The 23,825-nt window shown below is 37.7% G+C and overlaps 1 protein-coding gene across 32 annotated transcripts in view; it reads right to left on the reverse strand.

The window, feature by feature from the left end:
- Positions 1–23,825, reverse strand: part of AFDN (afadin, adherens junction formation factor) — a 142,212-nt gene that overhangs the window by 54,065 nt on the left and 64,322 nt on the right. For 21 of the 32 annotated variants that reach the window (XM_078001142.1, XM_078001140.1, XM_078001141.1 and 18 more), the window contains exons 8-18: positions 22,765–22,932; positions 16,912–17,006; positions 15,428–15,690; positions 14,089–14,158; positions 9,326–9,444; positions 5,458–5,519; positions 5,135–5,340; positions 3,136–3,156; positions 2,247–2,392; positions 1,811–1,905; positions 1,112–1,377 (exon numbers count right to left, since the gene is read on the reverse strand). In XM_078001142.1, the coding sequence (XP_077857268.1) occupies positions 1,112–1,377; positions 1,811–1,905; positions 2,247–2,392; positions 3,136–3,156; positions 5,135–5,340; positions 5,458–5,519; positions 9,326–9,444; positions 14,089–14,158; positions 15,428–15,690; positions 16,912–17,006; positions 22,765–22,932 (1,511 nt within the window). The remainder of the gene's footprint in view (positions 1–1,111; positions 1,378–1,810; positions 1,906–2,246; positions 2,393–3,135; positions 3,157–5,134; positions 5,341–5,457; positions 5,520–9,325; positions 9,445–14,088; positions 14,159–15,427; positions 15,691–16,911; positions 17,007–22,764; positions 22,933–23,825) is intronic. The other 11 variants (XM_015137713.3, XM_078001152.1, XM_078001151.1 and 8 more) reach the window with 1 other exon arrangement.

Consider the following 23,825-nt stretch of genomic DNA (forward strand, 5'->3'; position numbering starts at 1 on the left):
GCCACTGGGATATGATTTGGCTTTGTATTCTTGAGGGTTAATTCTCATCCATTTTAGAATTGGTACTCATCTTTCACTATAAAGTGCTCTGAAATACACCTTACTGATCTCAATATAAAGAACCCTTTAAGGATATTTATAGTCTGCTGGTTACCACTTATGAGTCGAACTGTGTCTCCTAAAAATTTGCAGGGCTAACCCTCAGTACCTCAGAGTGTTATCTTTTTTGAAGGCAGCATCTTTCCAGGGGATCATCAAGTTAAAACAAGATCAGCTGGTCCAATGTCGGCTGTCCTTATAGAAAGCAGTCTTTTGGACACAGACAGGCAAACAAGGAGAATGCCATACAAAGACAACGGCAGGGACTGGGATGATGCATCTACAAGCCAAAGAACGCCAACTGCGTGCAAACCACCAGAAGCTGGGGGGAGGCCTGAAACAGAACCTTTCCTCAGAGCCCCCAGAAAGAACCAACCCTGCTGACATCCTGATTTCAACTTCTGGCCTCCAGGGCTGTGGAGCAACTGTTAAGTCACTCAGTTTTTGACACAGGTTCAGTATCCCTTACCTGAAATGCTTGGGACCAGAAGTGTTTCAGATTTTAGAGTTTTTCCAATTTTAGAAGATTGACATATATGAGATATCTTTGGGAATGGGACCCAAGTCTAAATATGAAATTTGTTTCATATACACCTTATACACACAGCCTGAAGATAATTTCATACAATATTTAAATAACTTTGTGCATGAAACAAAGTTTATGTACATTAAATTATCAGAAAACAAACCATGTAAGCAATCTGTGGTTGCTTGGTGTCACCATTTTTAACTCTGAATTTTTATGTACCTATAAGCAATCATTTTCTTAAATTTATTCAGGCATAAGTACTTAACAGTAACAATTATGGCATACAATTAATACAGTGAAAAAATATCTGTACTTTGTTATGGCAGCCCAGGTACTAACACAGCACTACTTCATTATTTGTACATATGAAAAACCCCAAAAAGAGGGTACTGAGGTTTTGCTGCATTGAAGCTCTTGCTCATTATAAAGATCAGATGCCTTTACCATAAAGCACATGAGCTGGGGAGTGGCACCAGCACTCACCTGCACGATCCTGCTCAGATGACAGTCTGCAGCCAGCTCCAGCCCCTGCTTCTCAGCCCAGGCTTCAATATGGCCCAGCTGCTGACGGATAATTGCGCCCCAGTAATGGGAGCACAGCCCTGAATCTGGGTCAGTCACTAATCTATTGAACAGCCACATATTGATAAAGTGGAAAAGCTGCGAGAAGAGCTGGATGGTCAGGGCAGCATTGACTCTGCAGCGTCGTAGCAAGGACATGGCTCCTGTGAGCGTGTGCAGCACATCATCTGCCCAGACAGGATGAGAGGACAAGAGGACCAAAATGTCATCCAGGAAGAACCCTTTGAATATGCAGTAAATTCAGATAATGGTACCTATGGTAGTAAGTGCTGTTTAATCACTTTAAAAGTATCAACTTCATTCCAAGAGGAAACAGTGACATGATCTTAAACTACATATAGTTATTAACTAATTACACTTAACATCATAATTTTGCCTTAAGAGACTTTTTAAAGAATACGGCCAGTGTAACACACCAAAATGAGAACTATCTGTAAACAAAACAAATAGTAGTTAAAATTTATTAAAGATTGCCAAACCCAAAAGGACATCCCATTTATTTTAAAAATACCTCCCCTTACATATGTTAAGCATTAAAATGATGCTAAATTTTGTGAAGGAAGAGAGGGACAGAGGGAGAGAGTCAAAAAACATCCTAACCTATTTTTGGTCTTTGCAGACTGTTCTCTTCAGGGTCATCTAGAAAGGCTGGCATGTAATTATTAAGTTCTGACTGAAGGCAGTGAACCAAGTACCTGAAAAGACATAAACAATTTCAGTAATCTCAGCATGACAGACGGCTACTGTCAGACATGTTATCACATGGGAAACAATCTGTACTCTTTAAAATATTTTCCATGAAAAGAAATGAGTTTTACTCTTAGGAATCTTGAAACATAGCTCACTGAATTCAGTATAACTATATTAAGTATATAACTATATGTAGTTAATACATTTTGCAAAAATGTATGCTTCTTGATATTCATCTTCAATCAAGGTAAACATAAATCTTAAAATTAGTTTGGAAAACTGAGTAAGAAAATAAATGACTTAATTATTTACAGAGTAGTACCATCTTCAAAAATGTGTTCCTTACTTAAATGCCATTTGAACCAAATGTGCTAAAACATCTTGAGCATCCAGTGTGATCCGACTAAGGTCTCGGTCTTGCTTAATGAAGTTGAGAAGTTCAGATGCATTTGCCATCCAGAAGGCAAGTGCCCCTGCAATATTCTTCTGTTTCTGTAGACAGAACACATTTCCATAAGCAACAGGGAATAAACAAAAGTAATAAAAATATAAAGGAAGGCTCTTGAAAAGCTGCTGAAGATAGACCAGTACCTTCCCATTTCACCAAGGTATTTACCACAGATACCAGATATTTGCAAAATAATTTGGGTGCATACATAGCAACGGGAAGTAAATAACCACTGCAACTATTTCTTAGGATTCATGTACATAGACATATGAATTCGGTTAGCTACAATTTATAGATGGAATCAGTGGAGAAATAGAGATATCAAATAATGTAACACCAAATTGTAGACTGCATTATCTGGTAATCTGTGCAGTATACATACATGTATCCATGGTTACCCACAGCCACCCTGATACTTGTAGTCACTGGCTTGGACACCATGCAACTCAGTATCAAGTACTGATCTATCACATCCTCTCCCGACCACATGTGCAGGCCAGGCAACCTCAGATGAGATCCAAAGAATAGGAACCAAGGATAAATAATAAAGAGAAGAAACAGAACTTTTGTCATTTCATATCCACACTGAAGTGCATTAAGCAGAAATTATGAAATGCCAATAAAGGTTGCACAGTCAAAAAGGGTTTTAGTACTGCATGTCTCAGTTGCTGAATGAGTGTTACGAGCTGTTCAGTCCAGCTGTTGTATTACTGTATTTGACATGGGAGCAGCATGAGAAACTTGGCTAAGCAACACAGCTAGGATCAGCTCCCAGCAGATGTCCTACCTGGTCAACCTGGTCTACTTCCTGGAGAAAAACAGACGAGGGGAAATCAAGCAGAACGAGAGAAAGAAACTTGTAAACAATCATGATAGTTAAAAAAATCAAAACACTCATATGAAGGTACGACATGAAGGTACGACATTTAGTTATGTTATTCCCAAAGTAACATTTTCATTTTTGGTTCTGAAGTACCTTTAGAAGTATACGACCTAAAGGATTAGTTTTATGTTCTTACCACTGGCACAACAACTAACTGAATTTTTAGAGTTTATCAATAAATGTGATGTTACAATAAAAACACATGAACACATTGATCTCTTTAAAAGATTTACAATGGAAGGACTTGTGAACATCTTTCAATGATATGGCGTGCTTACTACTTACTTAAAGGTATCTAACAAGGTGAAAGTCCATTCCCCTAGATTAATTAGCAGGAATGGAAGAGACCGGAAAGACCAAGAAACAATAAAAATAAAAGCTGAGAAGACTGAGAATTTAAAAGTGTATAAATAACTTATACCTATATTAATGGGAGTAAATTCTTTGTTTTTTAGAAAACAGAATTTAAATTATTCACTACCATAGTTCTTTTCCACTACTTTTAAGATTCCTCCCATTGGATACTAAACCTAAACCTGAAGTTTAAAAGACTTGTTTGATAATGGTGATTTCACTGACTAGTTCACATCAATAGGGAAAAGGCTATCAAGGGAAAAGGCTATCAAGGGTAATTTTATGATAGGTGTCTCACAATTTGAAACAGGTTTAGTAAGTCCAAACATGATAGAAGACAGACAATGGCTTTGAATGACAACTGAAAAGGAAATCCATGTTTGTTTATAAAATAATGATATGAGAGTAACAAAATGGTATCCAAATAAAATGACTTTCTTTTTTACCTATTTCCTAACTTGGGTAAAAGAAGCATAACCCCATCAAATTCATGCTAATCACTCAAACATAAAAGAAACATTTCTTGAAAAATTCTGGCCTTTGAAAACAATTCTGAAGGAACTAAAGGATCTTAGTTTCCCTCAAATGATCCTGCCGGGAGAAAAGCAACCAATCTATCTATGTTATTAACATTATATAATTAGAGTTTACTAAGTTGAATAACAACATTGACAAGTGATTTAGAAAAACTGAAAAAATCTGTACATTTACTTTTAAGAACTTTAAAGATTAAATCTTCAAATTATCTGTAGATGAAAAACTGCTATGAAAATTTTATCAGCTGTAGATCGGGACAGAAAGTACGTAAAAGAGCCAAACCATTCTATCAACAAAACACCTTTATCTTCTGAAATTTTGAAAACCGGTTTATGATGGAATTTCATTTTAGGCGAGAAGTATGTTACAATGTCCATTACACCTATACATGTGCTATCAAAAAGCCCAATTACTACAAACGTCTAGGCTCATTACACAGGAGCAAGTGACTTTTGATAACCATTTTTAAAAAGTCTAAGAAGGTGTTACCAGGGAACGGGGAAAAAGAAAAACACCAGCAACTACTTAAGGGGTATCACTCTGAGGTGATGGAGATGTTTTGGAACCGACAGAGGCGGTGGTTGCACAACACTGTGAATGCACTAAACACGACTGAACTGCTCACTTCAAAGTGGTTAATATTACATGAATTTCATCTCAACAAATTATTTACAGAAAAAAGTCTACAAAGCCCACAACAGTCTCAGCACTTTCTCACAACTATTACTGCAAGCTGAAGGGCCTTTCTCATGATTATTGTGTTAGCACACACAGTTACCTTCACTTATGCTGAAGTTTACAGGGAAAACAAAACAGAAAAAAGCTTACATTTCCTTTCAACTCTTTAAAGTTATATATTTTCCTATAATATTTATATAACTTCTATTTTAGAAAAAAATCTTTAGAGTCAAACATGTAACCAAATCAGAAGCCCTTAAAGAAGCTGAGTTCACTGGTTTAGCAATTACAACCACAATCACCAGAGGAGCATGGCTGGCCGGCTGGAACGTACCTGGATGACGCCCTCCATCATGCTCACCATCTTGTTGACGACTGCAATGACTTTATGCGTGCGCTCTGTAGGGCTGATGTCAGGTCTGTACTGGTTGGACAATACATACCGGCATGCCATATATAATACATATGTAGGGGACAACTTAAAGTGGACTGTAGAGCTATTAGTATAATTTATAATGGCAGATAAAAATGAATCTTCAGCTGTGTAAAGATTTCAAAAACAAAAAAGGAAAAAAGAACAAAAATGAATGTGAAAATCAGATGGAGCAAAATGGATCAAGAAATAATTCATTGACAAAGAAATCTGAAATTACTCACAACTTTCCCTGAATTCAATGCTTGCAGGCAGTATCAGTTCAGGCCCAGAAGCATCCTGTGTTCTAAAAGAAGAAAGCTGACATCACTTAAAATGAGGTCACATGGCTAACAATATTACTGACAACCTGTGTAGATTTCTGCAACTACTTTTTAAATCTAAATACTAATCTTTCCAATGTAAAATAATAAAATATCCCTTGCTTTCAGATGCAGCCTAATCAAATAATGTATTGGGAGTGATCTTATCACGACTCCTCTAAGAAGGTTAGTTCCTTGAAGTATGTGCCACCGCCATGACAGCAGATCTGACGTGATTCTGGATTATTAATGAACACTTCATGTCTAGTACAGGGATCGGTCTGTCTTGCATCTGCTACAGCTATGGCTCAGGTAACACTGAAAAGAAAGTAGTAAGTGACACAAAGAAATATTAACCATGCCAAGCTTGAAACGGAGTTCTTATACTGAAAGGGAAAAGCTTCCTAAGACCTGGACTTTGTCTTTCTCTGCTGACACAGGATTAGACAAGTTGACCATGGCAAGTCTCCTTCAGCCATTACTATCATCATTTTCCAATGCTTACAGTGATGCATGCCTTAAAAAGAGATGTTCTACTCACTCACATTTCTTCTTATGGTCACATAAATTCCAGGTCCCTTCCACCATTTAGCCTGACACTACACAAATAAGGAACTGTCAAAAATTATAAATACAAAAAACTATAATTTGGAACATTTATAAAAACCAGCATTGTACTAATGTTTATCTATTTCCAGGTATTCAGATCACATTAATTCAAAAGTTAGGTTCATTTCTGTCTCTATAAAAATAGTCTCTAAACAGTGTGTCATCACTCATTGGCAGGGCAGAAGGCTGTTTTGTGAAACTACTCTTTCAGTTAAATATACATTTGTGTGTGTGTTCACCAGAGTACAATGTAAGATATAATCTTGTGTTGTGACCACTGTTCAAAAGAATTTTGAAAGACATTGCTAGGCACAGACTCTTTAAAATGTGTAAGATAATAAATTACAAATCCAGTTTAGATTTCCTTATCTTTGTAGATTTATTCTTTTCTCAATGAATAATGCTCAGCTTATTCTTTCACTTAGCCATGGGATTAGAACTTCAAGTCATTTACTTATTACTCTAAGTTTGTGACCCGCTGTATTTTATATACAATGTTTACCAAAAACCAACGAAACACATAGTCAAGGGATTAGCTTCCTTAACATTTCAATGTCTTTATCATTTTAGTTCAACTTTATCAGAGATAATCAGGAAGAATTCTCAAAAATGTCTCTGAAAAAGAAAATTTAAATTGACAGTAAGAGTCAGGGAACATGTGTTTTGCCTTTCTGCAAACTTAACTAAAAATTAAATTGTGGGGATATCAATGACTTAAACTGTGGCGAACATCTCTACTGAGTTAAATATTGACTTAAACTGAGATCAGTACTTACTCAAATAAATCTTATTTGGTGAAATGGAAAGTCAAAAGTTATCTTGATATTTGAATGAGAAATACTCATTAGTGACTTAACAGTCATTTCAGCAGTAATGTGTCTGTGCATCTTAGACAACTGGTAATAAACAGCCACAATTAAGTATTTGGAATTGCTGGTCCACTCATTAAATAAGTTAATATAGACAATAAAAAACTTTCCTTCAAAAGCAAAAAAGAAGAACTTATGATGATTACAGATTTGTAGTAGTTTACAGACTAGCTAATTTTTTTTCAACAGCAAACCATTCTCTTCCCTCCATCCTCACCTCCATGCACCAAAAAAATGAATAAAGAGAAAATGAATATATTTATATAAAATAATAAAAATATAACCAAATATTTTACTACTAATAAATATAATTCCAAATCTTTTTATCAAATTGTATGCTTCAGAGTTGATTATTTAGTTTATGATCTAATGATTTAACTCAACAATTAAGGAAAAGAAAAATGCTTCTATAAACAATGTAATTTAAATGATCAATTATTTTAACACATCTCCCTTACACTCCCGTATTTACAGACATCTAAAATTGCAGCTAGGCAGTTACATATCTCATAAAGTGACCCTGAATAAACTTTACCAATTATATTCTAACAAATCTGGTTTAAAAAGTGTTTAAATTGTCATTGATAAAAGAAAAAAAAATTTAGTGACAATTAAAAGTCATCCCCTCCATTCAAAAGGGTTTTTTTCCTTCACTAATATTAGCATTTTAAACACATTTAAATTTTTCATGGCTACATCAGTTAAATTAAGTAGTGCTTATTACAACACTGCCTATGCAAAAAACAAAGAATGGGGCAAAAAGCCTCATCTGTTTTCATCATTGTTATAATAGCAACAAAGCAACATATTTTGTAATTAAAATAAAGCCTTTAATAACTCTGCAAACTAATCTTACCTTATAAAATAATTAAATTATGTGTTTATGGTAAAAAATAATTTCTGACATACAATTAACCATTATATGACTATTTTGACACTATTATTTACTAATCACTAATTTTGCATATGCTAAAAGCATTATCCTAATCAATCCACTCCCTCGTGTGAATTCATTTACTCATTCAAATATTTATGAGCTAAGAACTATGATTCATGCTTCTCAGTCACACCTTATAAATACATAGAGGTATTCCTTAACAATACCAATTTACCATTCTGAACATCCTACTCCATAATACACCACCAAAAACAAGTACAAACACAGAAAGTAAACTATTTATTATCACATGTAATAAAATTCACATAGTCAATAAAAATCTTGCATCAGAACTAAAAATCCACAATAAAAATAAAGTTAAAACCTGGGATTCTCTTATGAGTCTGCATATGTAATAACCGGTGGTGAATGATATTAAAATCCTGCAATATCCAGTGCCCTCTGCTGGAAGTTGTGAAACTGAAGAACTGTCTTCATCACCTGCAACTGAACTGATAGGTGACCCTGGGCAAGTCGCCTGCCTCATCTAACTGCCTCACTGACTGGATCTTTGAAGCAAACAGAATGGCCTCTTCAAAAAACTATCTGAAAAGCCCCAAAGGGGGAATGCTGCCAGTTTCACTGCTGATAATGAGGATGCCACAAAAGTCATGCAGTCTTTCCCTATGTCTGTCTGAGTTCCCACGGAGCTCTGGGGTAGAGGTGATCAGCACCAAATCATGCTGCTAGTTCCACTAGTCAGTATCTGTTATTTATCTGCCATGTTTAACGCAAAGATACTACTCTGCAACATTTAAATAATTCTAGAGGTCACAAGGAAATAGGATTCTGATTAAGGTGACACGTTAAAAATCATAAGACAAGGAAATAACAAAAGACAGTTCTCTGCCCAGAAAAATCAGGCAAGAACAATGTCAGAAAAAAAAAAAAATAATTCATCCTCAATCTATCTCCACAGGGAGACACATCACATCAGAGCACAAGATATAACATGGCATCTAAATTCTTAAAATCTGTTTCATAATCATTTTTGGCCTTACGTATTTTTAAACAGATGAAGATTTCTTTTAGAAATGGGTGAAATGACCAGATTTTTCTAGATATAAAAATCATCAAATATTAAAATCCTATAAAAACTCCCTTTCTCTATGTTTTTAAAGTAGTAAATTTTAAATGGCAACATTTTAATTCAGTGTGCCTCTTATTTCAATTTGATAGCACTGTGGCATGTAAGTGAGGGATATAATTATTGGTAAAGCATTTCTTTCAATTCAATAACAAAGAAAGGAAATGTCCTTAAAATATTATTGCTAACATTCTAAAAATGTCAGCTGAACCTTTATAAATTCAACAATCTTTATCCCAACCCTTCTTTAGGAATACTTTTACCATTTAAAAATGATGTACTTCCTACCTGCTTTCTTGCCTGCGATAATCTGGCTGCTGCTCTACTCTGATCATCGGCTTCACCATTCCCCGCTCAGCTGTGCTAGAGGCAGATGATACTCTGTCGCTGTCCAGCCTAGTGGTGCTCTACATGGAGAGAAAGCACAGTGCGTTTAGAAGCCCACGCAGACCAACCAAGCCTGACACTCAGTGTCGCAAGCAGAGATCTGATACGGGGCTGCCAAGCAGGGCAGGCAAGAACACAGACCAGGAAATAACAGAGCAATGCTGGGGACACTATGTCCACAGGGAGTACCCACTAGGAGTTGCCTTTAAAACACAGGCATGTAAAGCTGGTATAAACACACAATGATTTTTCCAAAAGTACATTAATAGTAATTCGATTCCAACAAGTTATTTTAAAATCAGGATAAGAGATAAGAAAATATGTATAATATGAAGAGGCAGGGTCTTTTTAAAGTTTATTATTTTTCAGAACAGATTTAGAAATCCTACTCCTTACAGCTCAATACCTAATGAATTCAGTACAGAAACTGGCTTGTTTCTTGCCCTTAACACCGGGGAAAACACATATTATATGGTAACCCAATCCAGTACATTTAAATACTTCTAAAAAGTATACAATTCTAACCATTTGTATGGAATTTGTAGGCAGACAAAAGGATGAGTTACCTACATTAAGAAAATCACCAGGAAACAAAAAATTTTATATAATGAAATTCACTGTAGAAAAAAATTTCATGTAAAATTTCTTATTACATCTGCTTAGTGTAGAAACTGAGTACAAGTAGTACATAAAAAATTATGTTTCTCTTACCACCTAGCGATTATTACTGTACTGTACATATCTTTCTAGCTTTTCATATTTTCCATAAATGGGTAATCCCCATTTACAATCTTCTTGATAAAACACTTTTTCAGACGTTATAAACATCTTACAATATCACTTATTTTTATATTACAGACTTGTAATGGCTGTATAACATTTTGTTGTCTATTCCTCATACTTCATTAAATCAATGCTTTATTACATCAATTTTAAAAATGTTCATCATACACAGCGACAAGACAATTGTGCTTGTAAATACGCATATATTCACACACAATGAATCCTTCCATAAGAGAGATTTTCTTTTTCCCCCTTTGAGATGGAGTCTCGCTCGGTCGCCCAGGCTGGAGTGCAGTGGCACGATCTCGGCTCACTGCAAGCTCCGCCTCTCAGGTTCACACCATTCTCCTGCCTCAGCCTCCTGAGTAGCTGGGACTACAGGGGCCCGCCATCATGCCTGGCTAGTTCTTTGTATTTTTAGTAGAGACGGGGTTTCACCGTGTTAGCCAGGATGGTCTTGATCTCCTGACCTTGTAATCTGCCACCACATCCAGCCCATAAGACAGATTTATAGAAACACAATTGCTGGTCGATGGATGGCAATACTATTTATACTATTAAACTATTATAAATGACTAGTAATAGGGCAATGGATAAAGAAGTTACAGCATGTTTATGTGCTTACATACTACAGAATGGTTTTCATGTGTTTTTTAAATGACTTTTAAGTACTGAAAAATGCTCACGGAGTAACAGCTGAAGAAAGATGTGTGTGGAGACAAACATACCCAATCGTGTTAAAATGCATACATGAACATACAGACACATACCGGAGTTCAGAAAAGGACCCCTCACGACGTTACTACCAAAGGTCAACTATAAATTGTGGATGAAGGATTTTCATTTCTACTTTTTTCCTCTATTTACCAAGTCTTCTTTGTGGACTACACATTTTTTTAAGAAACGAAAATTTTTATAAAGACAGTTCTCTTTGGCTCATTCAATTATTCATGAGACGGTTCCCAAGAGTCTTCTACACAGCAGGCATTTTTTAAGAAAAGTGCAATAGAAATACAGCAATGACGTATGAAACAGGAGCACCCCTTGCAGAGTTCACATTCTACAGTCAGTCAGCAAACAGAGCAAGCATTGGATGGTAATAAAGGCTACATAAATAACTTACATCAGGTGTTGTGACAGTGACAGGATGCTCAGGGACAACCTCTGTTCAGGAATGTGGCTTTAAGCTGAGGTCTGAGACAAGAAGGGGCCACAGTGTGAAAAGCAAGGACAAAAGCACAACCACTAGCACAAGAAAGGCCTTCCAGTAGGAGGAAAGAGGCAGGCAGGGGCACAGAATGGAAGCCCTGTGCGGCCTGAGTGAGCAGCAGAGACACACTGAGAGGGAGGCAGGCTCAGGGCATAAGGGGCTGAGCAAGCCAGGGGAAGACTGATATATGGGGTGAGAAGCCACCAGGGGCTTCGAAAGCAGAACAGTAACTAGAAATCTAATTTACATTTTTTAAATGTGCGCTGGGTAGAAAGGAAGAGGCTGCTCTTGGGGCCGTGTGGACCTCCTGCTACATGATGGCTGCAGCCTAAGCCAAGGAGGCAGAGGAACGAACCCCTGCACGCAGAGGTTGAGAGAAGGAAAGGACCAACTGGGAACAGGGGAAGAGGTTTCTGTTGCGCTGCGGATGATAGTATCGTCTTGTAAGGTGGGGAAGGATCAGGGAAAGTTTGTTAAGAAAGAAAATCTAGTTTTCTTTTAGCGAGGTTTAATATGTACAGGATATGTAAGTGGATATGTCAAGTAAATCTTTAGAGATATGAGTCAGGGCTGGGTGTGGTGGCTCATGCCTGTAATCCTAGCATTTTGGGAGGCCTAGGCAGGCAGACTACCTGAGCTCAGGAGTTCAAGACCAGCCTGGACAATATGGTGAAACCCCGTCTCTACTAAAAATACAAGAATTAGCCAGGCATGGTGGCGGGTGCCTGTAATCTCTGCTACACAGGAGGCTGAGGCAGGAGAATCGCTTGAACCTGGGAGGCAATGGTTGCAGTGAGCTGAGATCATGCCACTACACTCCAACCTGGGAGACAGAGTGGACTCTGTCTCAGAAAGAAAAAAAAAGAGAGAGAGAGAGATGAGTCTGGAGAGGTTAGAACCAAATGTACACATCAGTGGATAATCAACACTAGATGGTATTTAAACTCAGGCATCAGGGTAAGCTCACCTAACAAAGATGCAGAAAGAGAACAGATTGGTGTCATACCTCTGAAACCTTGGCCCTCCAAACTTTAGGAGTGAAGCATTAGAGGAAGAGGTACCAACAAATCAAACCAAGGAGAAACCACTACTAGGTAGTTTACAGGAGGGTGATACCCTAGAAGCCAAAAGAAGAAAGTGCATCAAGTACGTGGTAGTGGCCTAGCTAAAAACTCCTGCAACAAGTATGACAGGGCAAAATATGTGCCAGATTTGGGACTTGGGAGGTCATCAGTCTCCCTGACATCGACAGTCCCTATGGAGGGAGGGGCAAGAATGAACAGGAGCAGAGGAAAGAACATAAGAGTTTGGAAGTAGAGGGAGCAAGCATAGATGAATTTTTTTTTCAAGAAGCTGTGTAGCAAACAGGAGTAGAAAAATGGGGTCAAAACTGAAGGGGTATAAAGAGTTTTCTGAAAGAGAAGACACTGTAACATGTTTTGATTCTGATGAGAACACTCTAGGATCACAGGAGTTTGTGGCACATGGCATTCAGTGAATCACACCTTGAGTAGTGCCTTCCTCCTGAATCTGGACTGGGCCCCTATTTGCTTTAACCAATGAAAGGTGGAGGCAACGGGGTTGAGTCAGTTCTGGGCCTAACATTCAAGAAGGCCTGGCAGCTCCGTGGTTCTTGTGAGGTACCACAACACTATGACTTCTGGCTGCCCCAATGCGACCAACGGTCCCATGGAGAGGACGTGAGATGGCACAGAGAGGGTCAGTGGGCCCTGCACTCCAGCCACTGGCCATCAACTGATCTCCTAGGTAAAGGTGGTCACACCAGTCACCACCAGCAAGACCAGTAAACAAACTGCCCAGGTGAGCTCAAACCAGATTGCACAATGGTAAACAAATAAAATGGCTGCTGTTTAGCCACTATGTTTTAGAGTGGTTTGTTATCCAGCAACAGAGAATGAAAATGAGAAAGGAAATGAAATGATTATTCCAGAGACAAGGGGTCATTATGGAAGCAAAGTGTCTGAGGTTAACTGATGAACAGGATTTAGCACCTGAATTGAGTCTCATAAAACCAGGAGTATGTTAAGGGTGCTCTGACTAAGTCAGGCTAACAACGCAGGAGAAAGCCTAGCACACACAGAGGCTCTGCTTCATCCTGGCTTTAGAGAAAAGAATGGTCTGCTTTCTTTCTTTCATGTATCACTAACAAACAACACAGCAGATTAGGACAACCCACATTTGGGGCCACTGTGAAGTCTGTTTTCACAAAGGTGTTTTATAAGCGCACATATTACCAGTTTACAGGAGTCCCCCTTATCTGCAGTTTCACTTTCTACAGTTCAGTTACCTGAGGTAAGCTGCAGTCCGAAAACAGGTGAGTACAATACAATAAGATATTTTGAGAGAGGAGATAGAGACCAAATTAACATATGTCTTATTTGAGTAAATTGTTATAATAGATATTGTTTCATTTTATCTTTAGTTGTTGTTGTTAATGTCTTAGTGTGCTTATTTCACAAATTAAACTTTATCACAGGTACACACATACAGGAAAACAATATAGTATCCATAGGGCTCTGTACTATTCATGGTTCCAGGCATCGACTGGTGGTCTTGGAATGCATCCCCCACAAATAAGGGGAAACTACTGTATTCATCCATGGTGTCCTATAGCAAGCACACTTCTATCAGGTAATCCGTAATTACCTACCTTGCTTGTCGGTAATGCTGTCCCACTATGAATATCTCCTCCCAAATCAAAAGTTGTCTCCTGAACAATTCTGATGGGATAAAATAAGAAACACACTGACTTAATAACATTCCAATGACAGGCAGAGTCTCTTTTTAATACACAAGGAAGAACTAAGAGGCCAAATGTTCAAAGATTTTTAAGAAATTGCTCTATTTTCAGCACATGAACTTACAGAATTAAAAAAACACCTTATGAACTTTCTTTGCTGGTATATACTCAATATTCCCAGGATCTTTTTTTTTTTTTTTTGAGATGAAGTCTCACTCTGTTGCCCAGGCTGGAGTGCAGTAGCGCGATTCTGGCTCACTGCCACCTCCGCCTCCTGAGTTCAAGTGACTCTCCTGTCTCACTCAGCCTCCCGAGTAACTGGGATTCCAGACACGCGCCACCACGCCCGGCTAATTTTTGTATTTTTTGTAGAGACGGGGTTTCACCATGTTGGCCAGGCTGGTCTCAAACTCCTAACCTCAGGTGATCCGCCCACTTCAGCTGTGAACTTTACAAATAAATATATGTGATAACCCACCAAGTATTCATCTTGGAGAAAGACATTAATTCTAAATAGTCATATGTGGCCCAGCGTGTAAGGTCTGGGTGGCTAATCAAAGGCACACGTGGAACAAAACAATGGGAAAGGCCAAGCAGGGAAGACCACGTGGGTTTATGTTTGTGCTTCAGGAAGAAAGCCTACACTCTAGGGGAGTTTTCAGTTGTTTTAAGCAGCATGACTGAAAAATAGATAATGAAGTGGCTTAACAGTATGTTTTAAAAAGTAAAACCAAAGGAGAAGTCATATTCCCTACCTACAAAAAAATTTTACTAGATAGTCATTAAGAAAGGCTGTCTGTTTTCCCTAAGCCCATAATGCAAGTCTTCAGAAAAGCACTAGGTGGAGCTAAAATATTCTGAATTCCTTAAGAGATCTTAATGTGTTTCATTATCAGTCACAGAAAAGAATATTTCAAAAAATTTTATAATCTTAGTTACACTGAATAATTACAAAGAACAATATGTTTTTTTCACAAAACAAAAGGTACTGTTTTAGTATGTTGGCTAAAAAACCAAAGTTTAAATATAAACAATTTAAAACCAGTGAGAACTTCCAATTAAGACAAAGTCAAGACCTTTCTTCTTTCCTCTAAAACCAACCCAAGTTAACAACGAACCGAAATCACAAACTTCTTTGATATTTTTTAAAAAATTGAAACAAAAAATAAAAAGCCAAGTTATCTATGAATAATCTGAATTACTTTAAGTATAATTAAAATATTTTAAATCTTAAGGTTAATCTAGTTACCCAGGTTTATGTCTCGGGCCCTTAACCATCAGGCCTCCATCCACAGATCTTTTTGCAAGAGCATGATCCTGAGTGGGGTCCACAAACTTAAATACATGGGATGCCCCAAACTGCACTTTCATGCCACTCTGCAGCATGGTGGTTTCCGAGATACGCTGGCCTTCCACATAGGTTTCTGCGTCCATACTTCTGGGCGTCACAGTGACCACTCCATCCATGTTGGTGAGGTCACAGTGATGGGGCTGAATTCCTGGGCCAAACAACTGGAAACAGAAGGAAACCAAAGAAACTCCCATCACAAAGCTCACAGCATTTAAACACAGAGTTTTAAAACTGTGAGTACCCCTTTTATGATAAATATAACCTAATAAGATCTGGATTTTTAGTGCCTTTTAAAGTGGATTTCCCTCAATAGCATAAAAATAAACTGTCAAAAAAAAAAAAAGTCAAAACAATCAGACCTTTTATTTTTATTATCCAGTGACTTAAGGCATACTGTAACTTTGCATTAAAAGACATACAGTCGGCCGGGCACAGTGGCTCACGCCTGTAATCCCAGCACTTTGGGAGGCCGGGATGGACGGATCATGAGGTCAGGAGATCAAGACTATCCTGGCCAACATGGTGAAACCCCGTCTACTAAAAATACAAAAATTAGCCAGGCGTGGTGGTGCGTGCCTGTAACCCCAGCTACTCAGGAGGCTGAGGCAGGAGAATCGCTTAAACCAGGAAGTCAGAGGTTACAGTGAGTCGAGATCGTGCCACAGCACTCCAGCCGGGTGACAGAGCGAGACTGTCTCCAAAAAAAAAACATACAGTCATCTCAACCAATATTTGTTGGATGGTTAATGGACAAATCTATACAGATTATGATTAAAGATTCCTATCTATTTTATCATTTTTAGTGCTGTGCTAAGAAAGAAGAAATGATAGAACTGAAAATTACATCAACAATCTGAACCTATCATCTTACAAACTGAGAACGTAAGTACAAAGCAAGGGTGATTTGCCTGAATTCAACTTCAAAGAAGTGACAAATCCTGACTTCATTTATTCAAAGATGTGTTAAGCTCTGTTTTAAGTACTTGAGAACCGTATTAAGCTAAATTTAATTAGAATTTACCGAATGCTTACCGCTATGTGTGTCAGACCCAGTGATAAGCACTTTTGCATAGTTACATCCTGTAATCCTGAAATAGACCTATAAAATTATCATCACCATCTTTGAGAGAAAAGGAAGCAGTTTCAGAGCACTGTCATCACCAGCCCAAATTTCTAGAGGTGGAGCTTGAACATAAACTCACATTCTGCTGTTTTCACACTGAAGCAGAGAAAAGTGACCCAGAATAGATAAATTATTTATATTTAAGTACAATGTAGTCTGTAATTCTAATTCCTTCTTTCACTACTATGTGGCAGGCTCTGTACAATACGTTATGCCTCCTGGAATGTCAGAGTTGCAGCAGGAAGCTCAGACTACGTACCTGGATAGAGCTGTCATCCAATTTTTCTGTACCAACTTCAGTAACACTTAACTGAAGGCGGTAAAGCTTTGGCTTATCTCTAGAGTCAGAACCATCTGCAAGAAGAGAAGGAAGACAACTGTATCTGCAAAGTCTAATATTATTGTCATGTTATTTCAAACAAACAAAAAGTTATCTCAGGCATTACAGCTCTCACTTCTCAGGATTTCTTTTCAAAGAATTCTCCAAACTATGTAACACAATTTAACAAATTGGATACAGAAAATTCAAAATAAGAAATAAATGTATCAGTTTCTGGCATTAATTCCACCACATTCTTATTACATTAAATAAAGTCTTCTCTACCACTGCCCTGGATTTTTGTTAATGATTCTGAGGAGCAACTGTATTAGCAAAATGAAGCTCATCAAAGACACACGGGCCTTCCCTTTGGACCAGATCTTTTCCTGCAGTATTCTTGCTGCCCTCACGGCACACAACACAGTACAGGCTGGGGGCACAGCTAAATCACTGATGGAGGTTTTTAAATGTACAATTCTCATGGCTCTCCCTAGACCTCCTGGATCAAAAGCCCTGGGGAGGAGGCCTAAGCATGTGTCCTCTGAAAAAGCTCCCCAAATAACTCCGTCCATTACTGATTAAGAATTACAGGTAAAAGCGGTTAGCTCCCTGGAGCAGAGCTGGCGTAAAAGGAAGACTGGGTTTTGTGGCTTTTTTTTTTTGGGTCATTTTATACCTTTGTGAACTGTTGGAATGTTTAATTTATATGAGCATGTGTTTCCACGACAGGGAAGGGGTGAGGAGGAGGAGGAAGCTGCTCTGCCAAAGCCCTCTAGTCCCAGTACATCTAGACATGTTTTCTCATTCTTCACCTACTGTATCCCAGATGAGGACAATGTCACTTCATTATCTTAACCAAAAACAAGGTATCCTGATTTCAGAGTTGACATATGAGAAAATGTGCCTTCCAGAGCCCATGAATGATGATGCAACTGCAGAGCTTAGCTTAAGCCTGCACCACAGCCATGGCAGTCAGTCTAGTGTGGCAAGCATATCACCCACCAAAGCTTAGGAAAAGGCCAAACCAGTAAGAGTCTCCCTGATCTGCTTTATGAGTGCCTTATAACTTTCCAACCCACTGATTCCATCACCTGTAAAAATCTCTAGTCACTGTGATTAGGAATGTAAGCTTTGAGAGCTTCACAGGTTAAACAATTTGGAGAGTATGAACGTGCACAGAGTTTCAGACTGCTAAAATCTCTCAGCAGTGGTGCCGCTAAACTCTCACAGACAAAAGACACCACAAAAATGCAAGTTCTGTTAGAACTGATGTTAATTTTAGGGTATACAAAGTTACATTCTAATGACAAAATTTTCTATTTCTGAAATACTCCATAATCTGTGACATCGAGTGAAGGTAAGATGAGACTGAAGTACCTGAGAGACACTGATGCCTAAAACCCATTACAAAATTGATTCATCATCTGTGCTGCTTCACATCATGTTGAAACATTTATTTTCAACTCTAACTGTTCCAATAAAGTCCTGATCTGAACAAGACATTAAAATCATCTGGGGCTTTTCCTGGACATAGTTAGTTCCCTTCCCAACCTGCTGAGTCCAAATCCTCCAGTTTACGATTTTGTGTGTTTTAACCACCAAAGGCAGTTCTAACGAACCCCCTTGGTAAAGAAATGTGTCCCTCTTATCTACTCCCGGAGCACCCCATTTCTGTTATATTAATTGTACCACTAACTGTATTGTATGATGATTTCCATCTACTTATCTCCCTTATCTCTGAGCTCCCTGGTGGCTAGGTTTTATAAAAAAATCTTTTTTACCCTGGCACTGATCACTCCACATATGGTCCATAGTTAGCAATCAATGAAAACTTGATGTGTCAGCAGTGAATATTTATATAAAAATAAAGAAAACTGAATGCAATACAGTCACAGAGAAATGACACAAAGAAAGCAAAAGCAGTAAATAAGTAATCATGTGTGAAACAAGAACATTTCAATGCAAAGTTAAAAACAGAACATTAAAAATGTGTTTAGAGATGAAAGAAAAATTCCCATCCACAGTCTTTCAAATTCTGAATGCTTCTGACAGGTCTCCTGTGAGACAATAAAGAGGCATCACACACCTTTCTACATCAACAGATTTCAAAATAGAGAAAGGGAGAAAGAGAAGCTGCTTTCTCAGTCTCTCCCTTTTCCTCACTTCACTATGGTAATAGTGATCTGTCAACAGATAGATTAGAAATAAACATCCTTCCTAGGCTCTCTTTTCTTATTACTTCACAGTAATAACAGGAAACCATAGTTAAAGCTGTTACAGATTTTGAAGAACCTAAATGGTGGCCACAGGATTTAGCGGATAAAGGGATGTTTGGTTTGAGCTGGGGAGGAAAGGGAGAGTGTAACAGCCCATTCCCTCTCCTCATTAGAAGGACAGTTACCTCACAGGGAGTAACATACAAAACTGTTGCCAAAAACAAAAATCCCAAATTTTCTCCCCTTCCTCAAAGAGTATTCTACAAATAGTCAATTTCTGCCCAAAGTGCCGGAGCCTCTTTCTTCTCCATAGATAATGATCATAAATCTGGAGCACCTTGAAGAGCAGGGGCAAGTCTAAGTAACCCCACAACAGACAGTAACAGCACTGCTACCAGAAAGTTTTCCTGGTCTACAGATGAAGGGAGGCAGACTGGCTGAGCACCACCCAAGCAGTGCTTTGAAACGGCACTCTGTCTTTACTCCCCAGCATCCCTCCACAACCAGTGCTGCTTTTGCTTTCAGTTCCTTCCCAGGGTGAACCTGGTAAAATAAAGACACAAAATAAGCTTCCAGTAAATGAAATGAGTTCTAGATATGGAACACTTACTAGGTACAAATAAAATGACAGTACATCAAATTTCTTAAAATAGTTTATTTATATCAACTAAAAAACTGATACATAAGATATTTGGTCATTCAACACTATTTTGCCCATGAGGTTCTGTTAGTGCTTTAGTTACAAAAGTAGTAGTAAGCATAGCATTACCTTCATAAGTGTGATAGTTGTAGTAGGCAAAGTGATTCCTTCTCCCTGGGATTAAGACACATGCCAGGACCCAGGTGAAGGCAGCATCAGCAGGACAGAGACCATGCAGAACACGCGGAATAGGGGAGGAGGAGAAGAGACGCAGAGGGTGAACTTCAGTGAGACACATTTCAAAGGAAGAAAAGGTACACTTCACCCATCAGCTTTTGTGAGGACAAGACTATACTAGTGCCCCAGTCAGTGTTTTAGAAACCAGTGCAGACTGTTAAGGGAAACCACAGGACAACAGGTGAGTCACCAAGCAGCAGGACAGCAACAGTGAGTTAATCATATGAAGGGCTACCACCCCACTGGGCTGATTTCTTCTGTTTAAAGAACACATTCAAATCCAAAGCAAAGAATGAAATAACATATTTGCTCCCCATTCCTCCAAAAGACAATGTTGAGCTCATGACCACATCTCAAAAACTCCTAACCACACCCAGCAGAACTTCAGCATTGAGGATATAATGCTTGGCTGACAATGTGCCCAGGGGAAATACAGTACTTATCCATTCATAAAAAATCATTATGGATGGATATTATTTTCTCATAAATGGCAAAGAGATCAATTTCATTCAGCATGCTGACTAAATGACATCATGACTTAGTGAAAGAACATGGCTTTGGTGCAGGGAAGACCCTGGCGTTGCATTCAGGCTTGCCACTAACCCTTAGGTCACTCCTAAAATAGTGGTACCAGACCTGAACTTCAGACGTGTGGAACAAGTTAAGCTATCCCATAAGCACAGAGCTCACGAGAAGTCGGGACTAGAGGCAGAGTCACTTATCACATGGCACTGTGTGTGATTCCCTCCCGCTGTGTGAATTACCTGAAGGCAGGAACGAACTTAATCCTTTTGTATCCATTGCTTTGCCTAAAGTAGAAGGATCAATGAATGCTGACTGAAGGCAGCAGAGAGCCATGAGGAATGCAGTGTATTAATAACCATGTAACAAATGCTGTTGCCAGTATTTGGTGAAAAGTAGTACAGAACTGTGATCTACTCTACACCTACAAAAAAATATTCTATATATTTGATTACCTGAGAGACTATACGTATGAAAGAAGCAGTCAAAATAACAATTCTCACTAGAAGAGAACTTCCCAAGGTGAAGGGCTTTGATGTGTTTTGGTGCTCTGCCTCCAAGGCCCAGATCTGACACACAACACGTGTCAGTAACTATTCATCAAATGCACAAGCCAATGAGTGAATTCTCATCCTGTCTCTGCTATCTACCAAATCAACTGTCCATTACTCATTTGAAAATTATTCTGTCAGCTGCTATTTATCAATTTCTCCAAGGACTTAACACTCTTAAATCCTCAAAAATTTGGATTTGGAGAACAATCATTAGTTTCTAGAATTTAATATAAAATTTTAAAGGGCAGACCCAATACCCGAAAAAGAGCCTAAAAATTTTTAAGTTCAAAAACTAATGACTGCTTCACAGTTGCCATTCATTATCTCAGATAACCAAACACCAATGCTCTCACACACATTATAGACACACAACAATACTGGGATGTGTTTCCAAACTACAGTGAGATAATATAAATTTAAATAAACTTTCCACCCAGAGAACTGAGGTTAGCAACACCAATATATTCCTCACAAATAGCTAATCAATTAATTTTTTTTAAAGTCCTGAAGTATAAGTAAGTATAAAAGCTACTACCTAAAGCCACACTGCCACTAACTGTGGCATGAAAATGATACCATCACTTCCTGTATTTATATAACCTACTCTACCATGAGACTGCTGGACAACAAATATCGTATCTAATCATTAGTTAACTACAATAACCTAACTGTAAGAAACTAAAGAAACCTTGTAAATAAAAATAAACTCTCAAAAATCAAAGAATAAAAAATGTAATTCACGTTCATGGAGCCATATATCATACACATAACTGGTTCAATTTTCTGCTAATTTGTGATTACTAAATCGGGCTTTCTTTCAATGCAGCTTGGGATGCGGGTGCAACACTCTGATCTTCACAGTATTGTATAATGCAGGTCACATAACAGCATTTAATAATGAAATAAGGAATGAAGTAATGTTAACTGAACGATAAATGTCATGTACAGCATACATATGTGCAAACATACACTCCACCTAGGAATGTGTGTGTAAAACACTTCTTTAAGAACGCCCACGTATTTCTCTACTCAATGGCTAACTTGAAACAACAGCTTTGGCGTATTAGAGTTCTACAAACAAAACACTTAGAGGACTTGGGAAAATAAACATAGTCTGTTATTTTAAAATCAAATAGCCTTCCTCTTACTAAGATGGGTTTCTTAGATATACAATTTAAAGATATTCTTTTTAGATATTGTCCATGCATCAGAAACAACAGTTCGACACACAGACACACACACCTTTATGAAATCTGCCCGTAAAAGGGGTAAATATCAATTTGTCAACTTTAGTAGATTAACTATTTTACTAAAGTTATCTTGGGAAAAAAAATTAAGCGATTAAAATAATTTAAAACTGTCTATACACTGGTTAAATTTTGTTTCTTAATACTCATTTTTGTCCATGTGAACCATTTTTACGTAAATACATACATATTTTATAACCTTAAGTTTTTAAAGAAATAAATGTTACCTTAATGAGTTACCTTTTTTAAAAAAAAAAAAAGGCTAAAAATGTTAAGTCGGCCAACAGAAGACTACCTGAAGATGCATTAGAAAGTACAAAGATTTACAGCTAAAAATGCACATTAATAATATGTGCTGGTGTGACCATCTTTCTCACCTGGGCTTAACTCTACTAAATAGGGCAGCTTCTCCGGAGGAAGGGCGGAGCCATAGCCAGACCCGTCAGCTCTCTCCTTTCCCTTGGGTGTCTTGCCTTCCAAGTGTTTCTTGGTTTTCTTTGGGATGTGGTCTGGTGGCCTCCTCTTCAACTGAAAGACTAAAATCCCTAGAACAGCAGCATGGAAAATCATCAGGCAGACTCAGCTTGGTCAGGATGGCCAGCCGACTGGCAGTCAACTGTGCAAAGCTTTCTCAAGAAGATGCATGTAATTTAGGAACATCTGCCAAGGAATCACTGAGTAAAGCTTACCCAATTTATACTTTTACTCAACAGAGGAAATATTAGTAGCCTCTTGGTGTGTTTGAAAAGCTCTAGCAAGCAGTTTCCAAAGAGTATTCTAAATTAACAGCTACCTAAAGACATCATAAGCTTGAAAAACAACACATCAATTTAAGAATAAATGCTTATACATTAGTAAACAACTCTATGATCAGTAAATACATTCATATATAAAAAAACCACATTCACACACAAATACACATATGAAAATGTACTTTTAGGGTGATAAGTACACCAAAATCTCAGAAATCACCACGAAAAAAACGTATTCATGTAACCAAATACCACCTGTTCCCACAAAAGCCTATTGAAATAAAACAAGAATTCTATTACTAACAAAATAAATATGTATATTTTTAGTTGACCTGATTTTTATTAAGTTCAACTTAAAGAATTAAAGCAATTTGCCTTTAATAAAATTTTAACTTCATACTGTTTTTAAAAAGTACTAAACAAGTGTTTTAAGGAGGATAGAAATTTGCTTGCTGAGAAAGATTTTTTTGGTGTTTTAAAACTACCAATCTACATTCCATATTGACACGATTAAACGGCAATATATTTTTATGTCGTTATTAATGCAAGGCCCTCTAGAGAGTTAACAGTTAACTTATGACGTGAATTTGAAAGAAAACCACATTTTCTTAAAAACACAGCTTTAAACTTTGACTGCTTTGAAATAATTAGGGAAAATTGTTTCAGTAATGCTAAGTGTGAATTCA

Source organism: Macaca mulatta, chromosome 4, assembly GCF_049350105.2.
Source record: "Macaca mulatta isolate MMU2019108-1 chromosome 4, T2T-MMU8v2.0, whole genome shotgun sequence".
NCBI lineage: Eukaryota > Metazoa > Chordata > Mammalia > Primates > Cercopithecidae > Macaca > Macaca mulatta.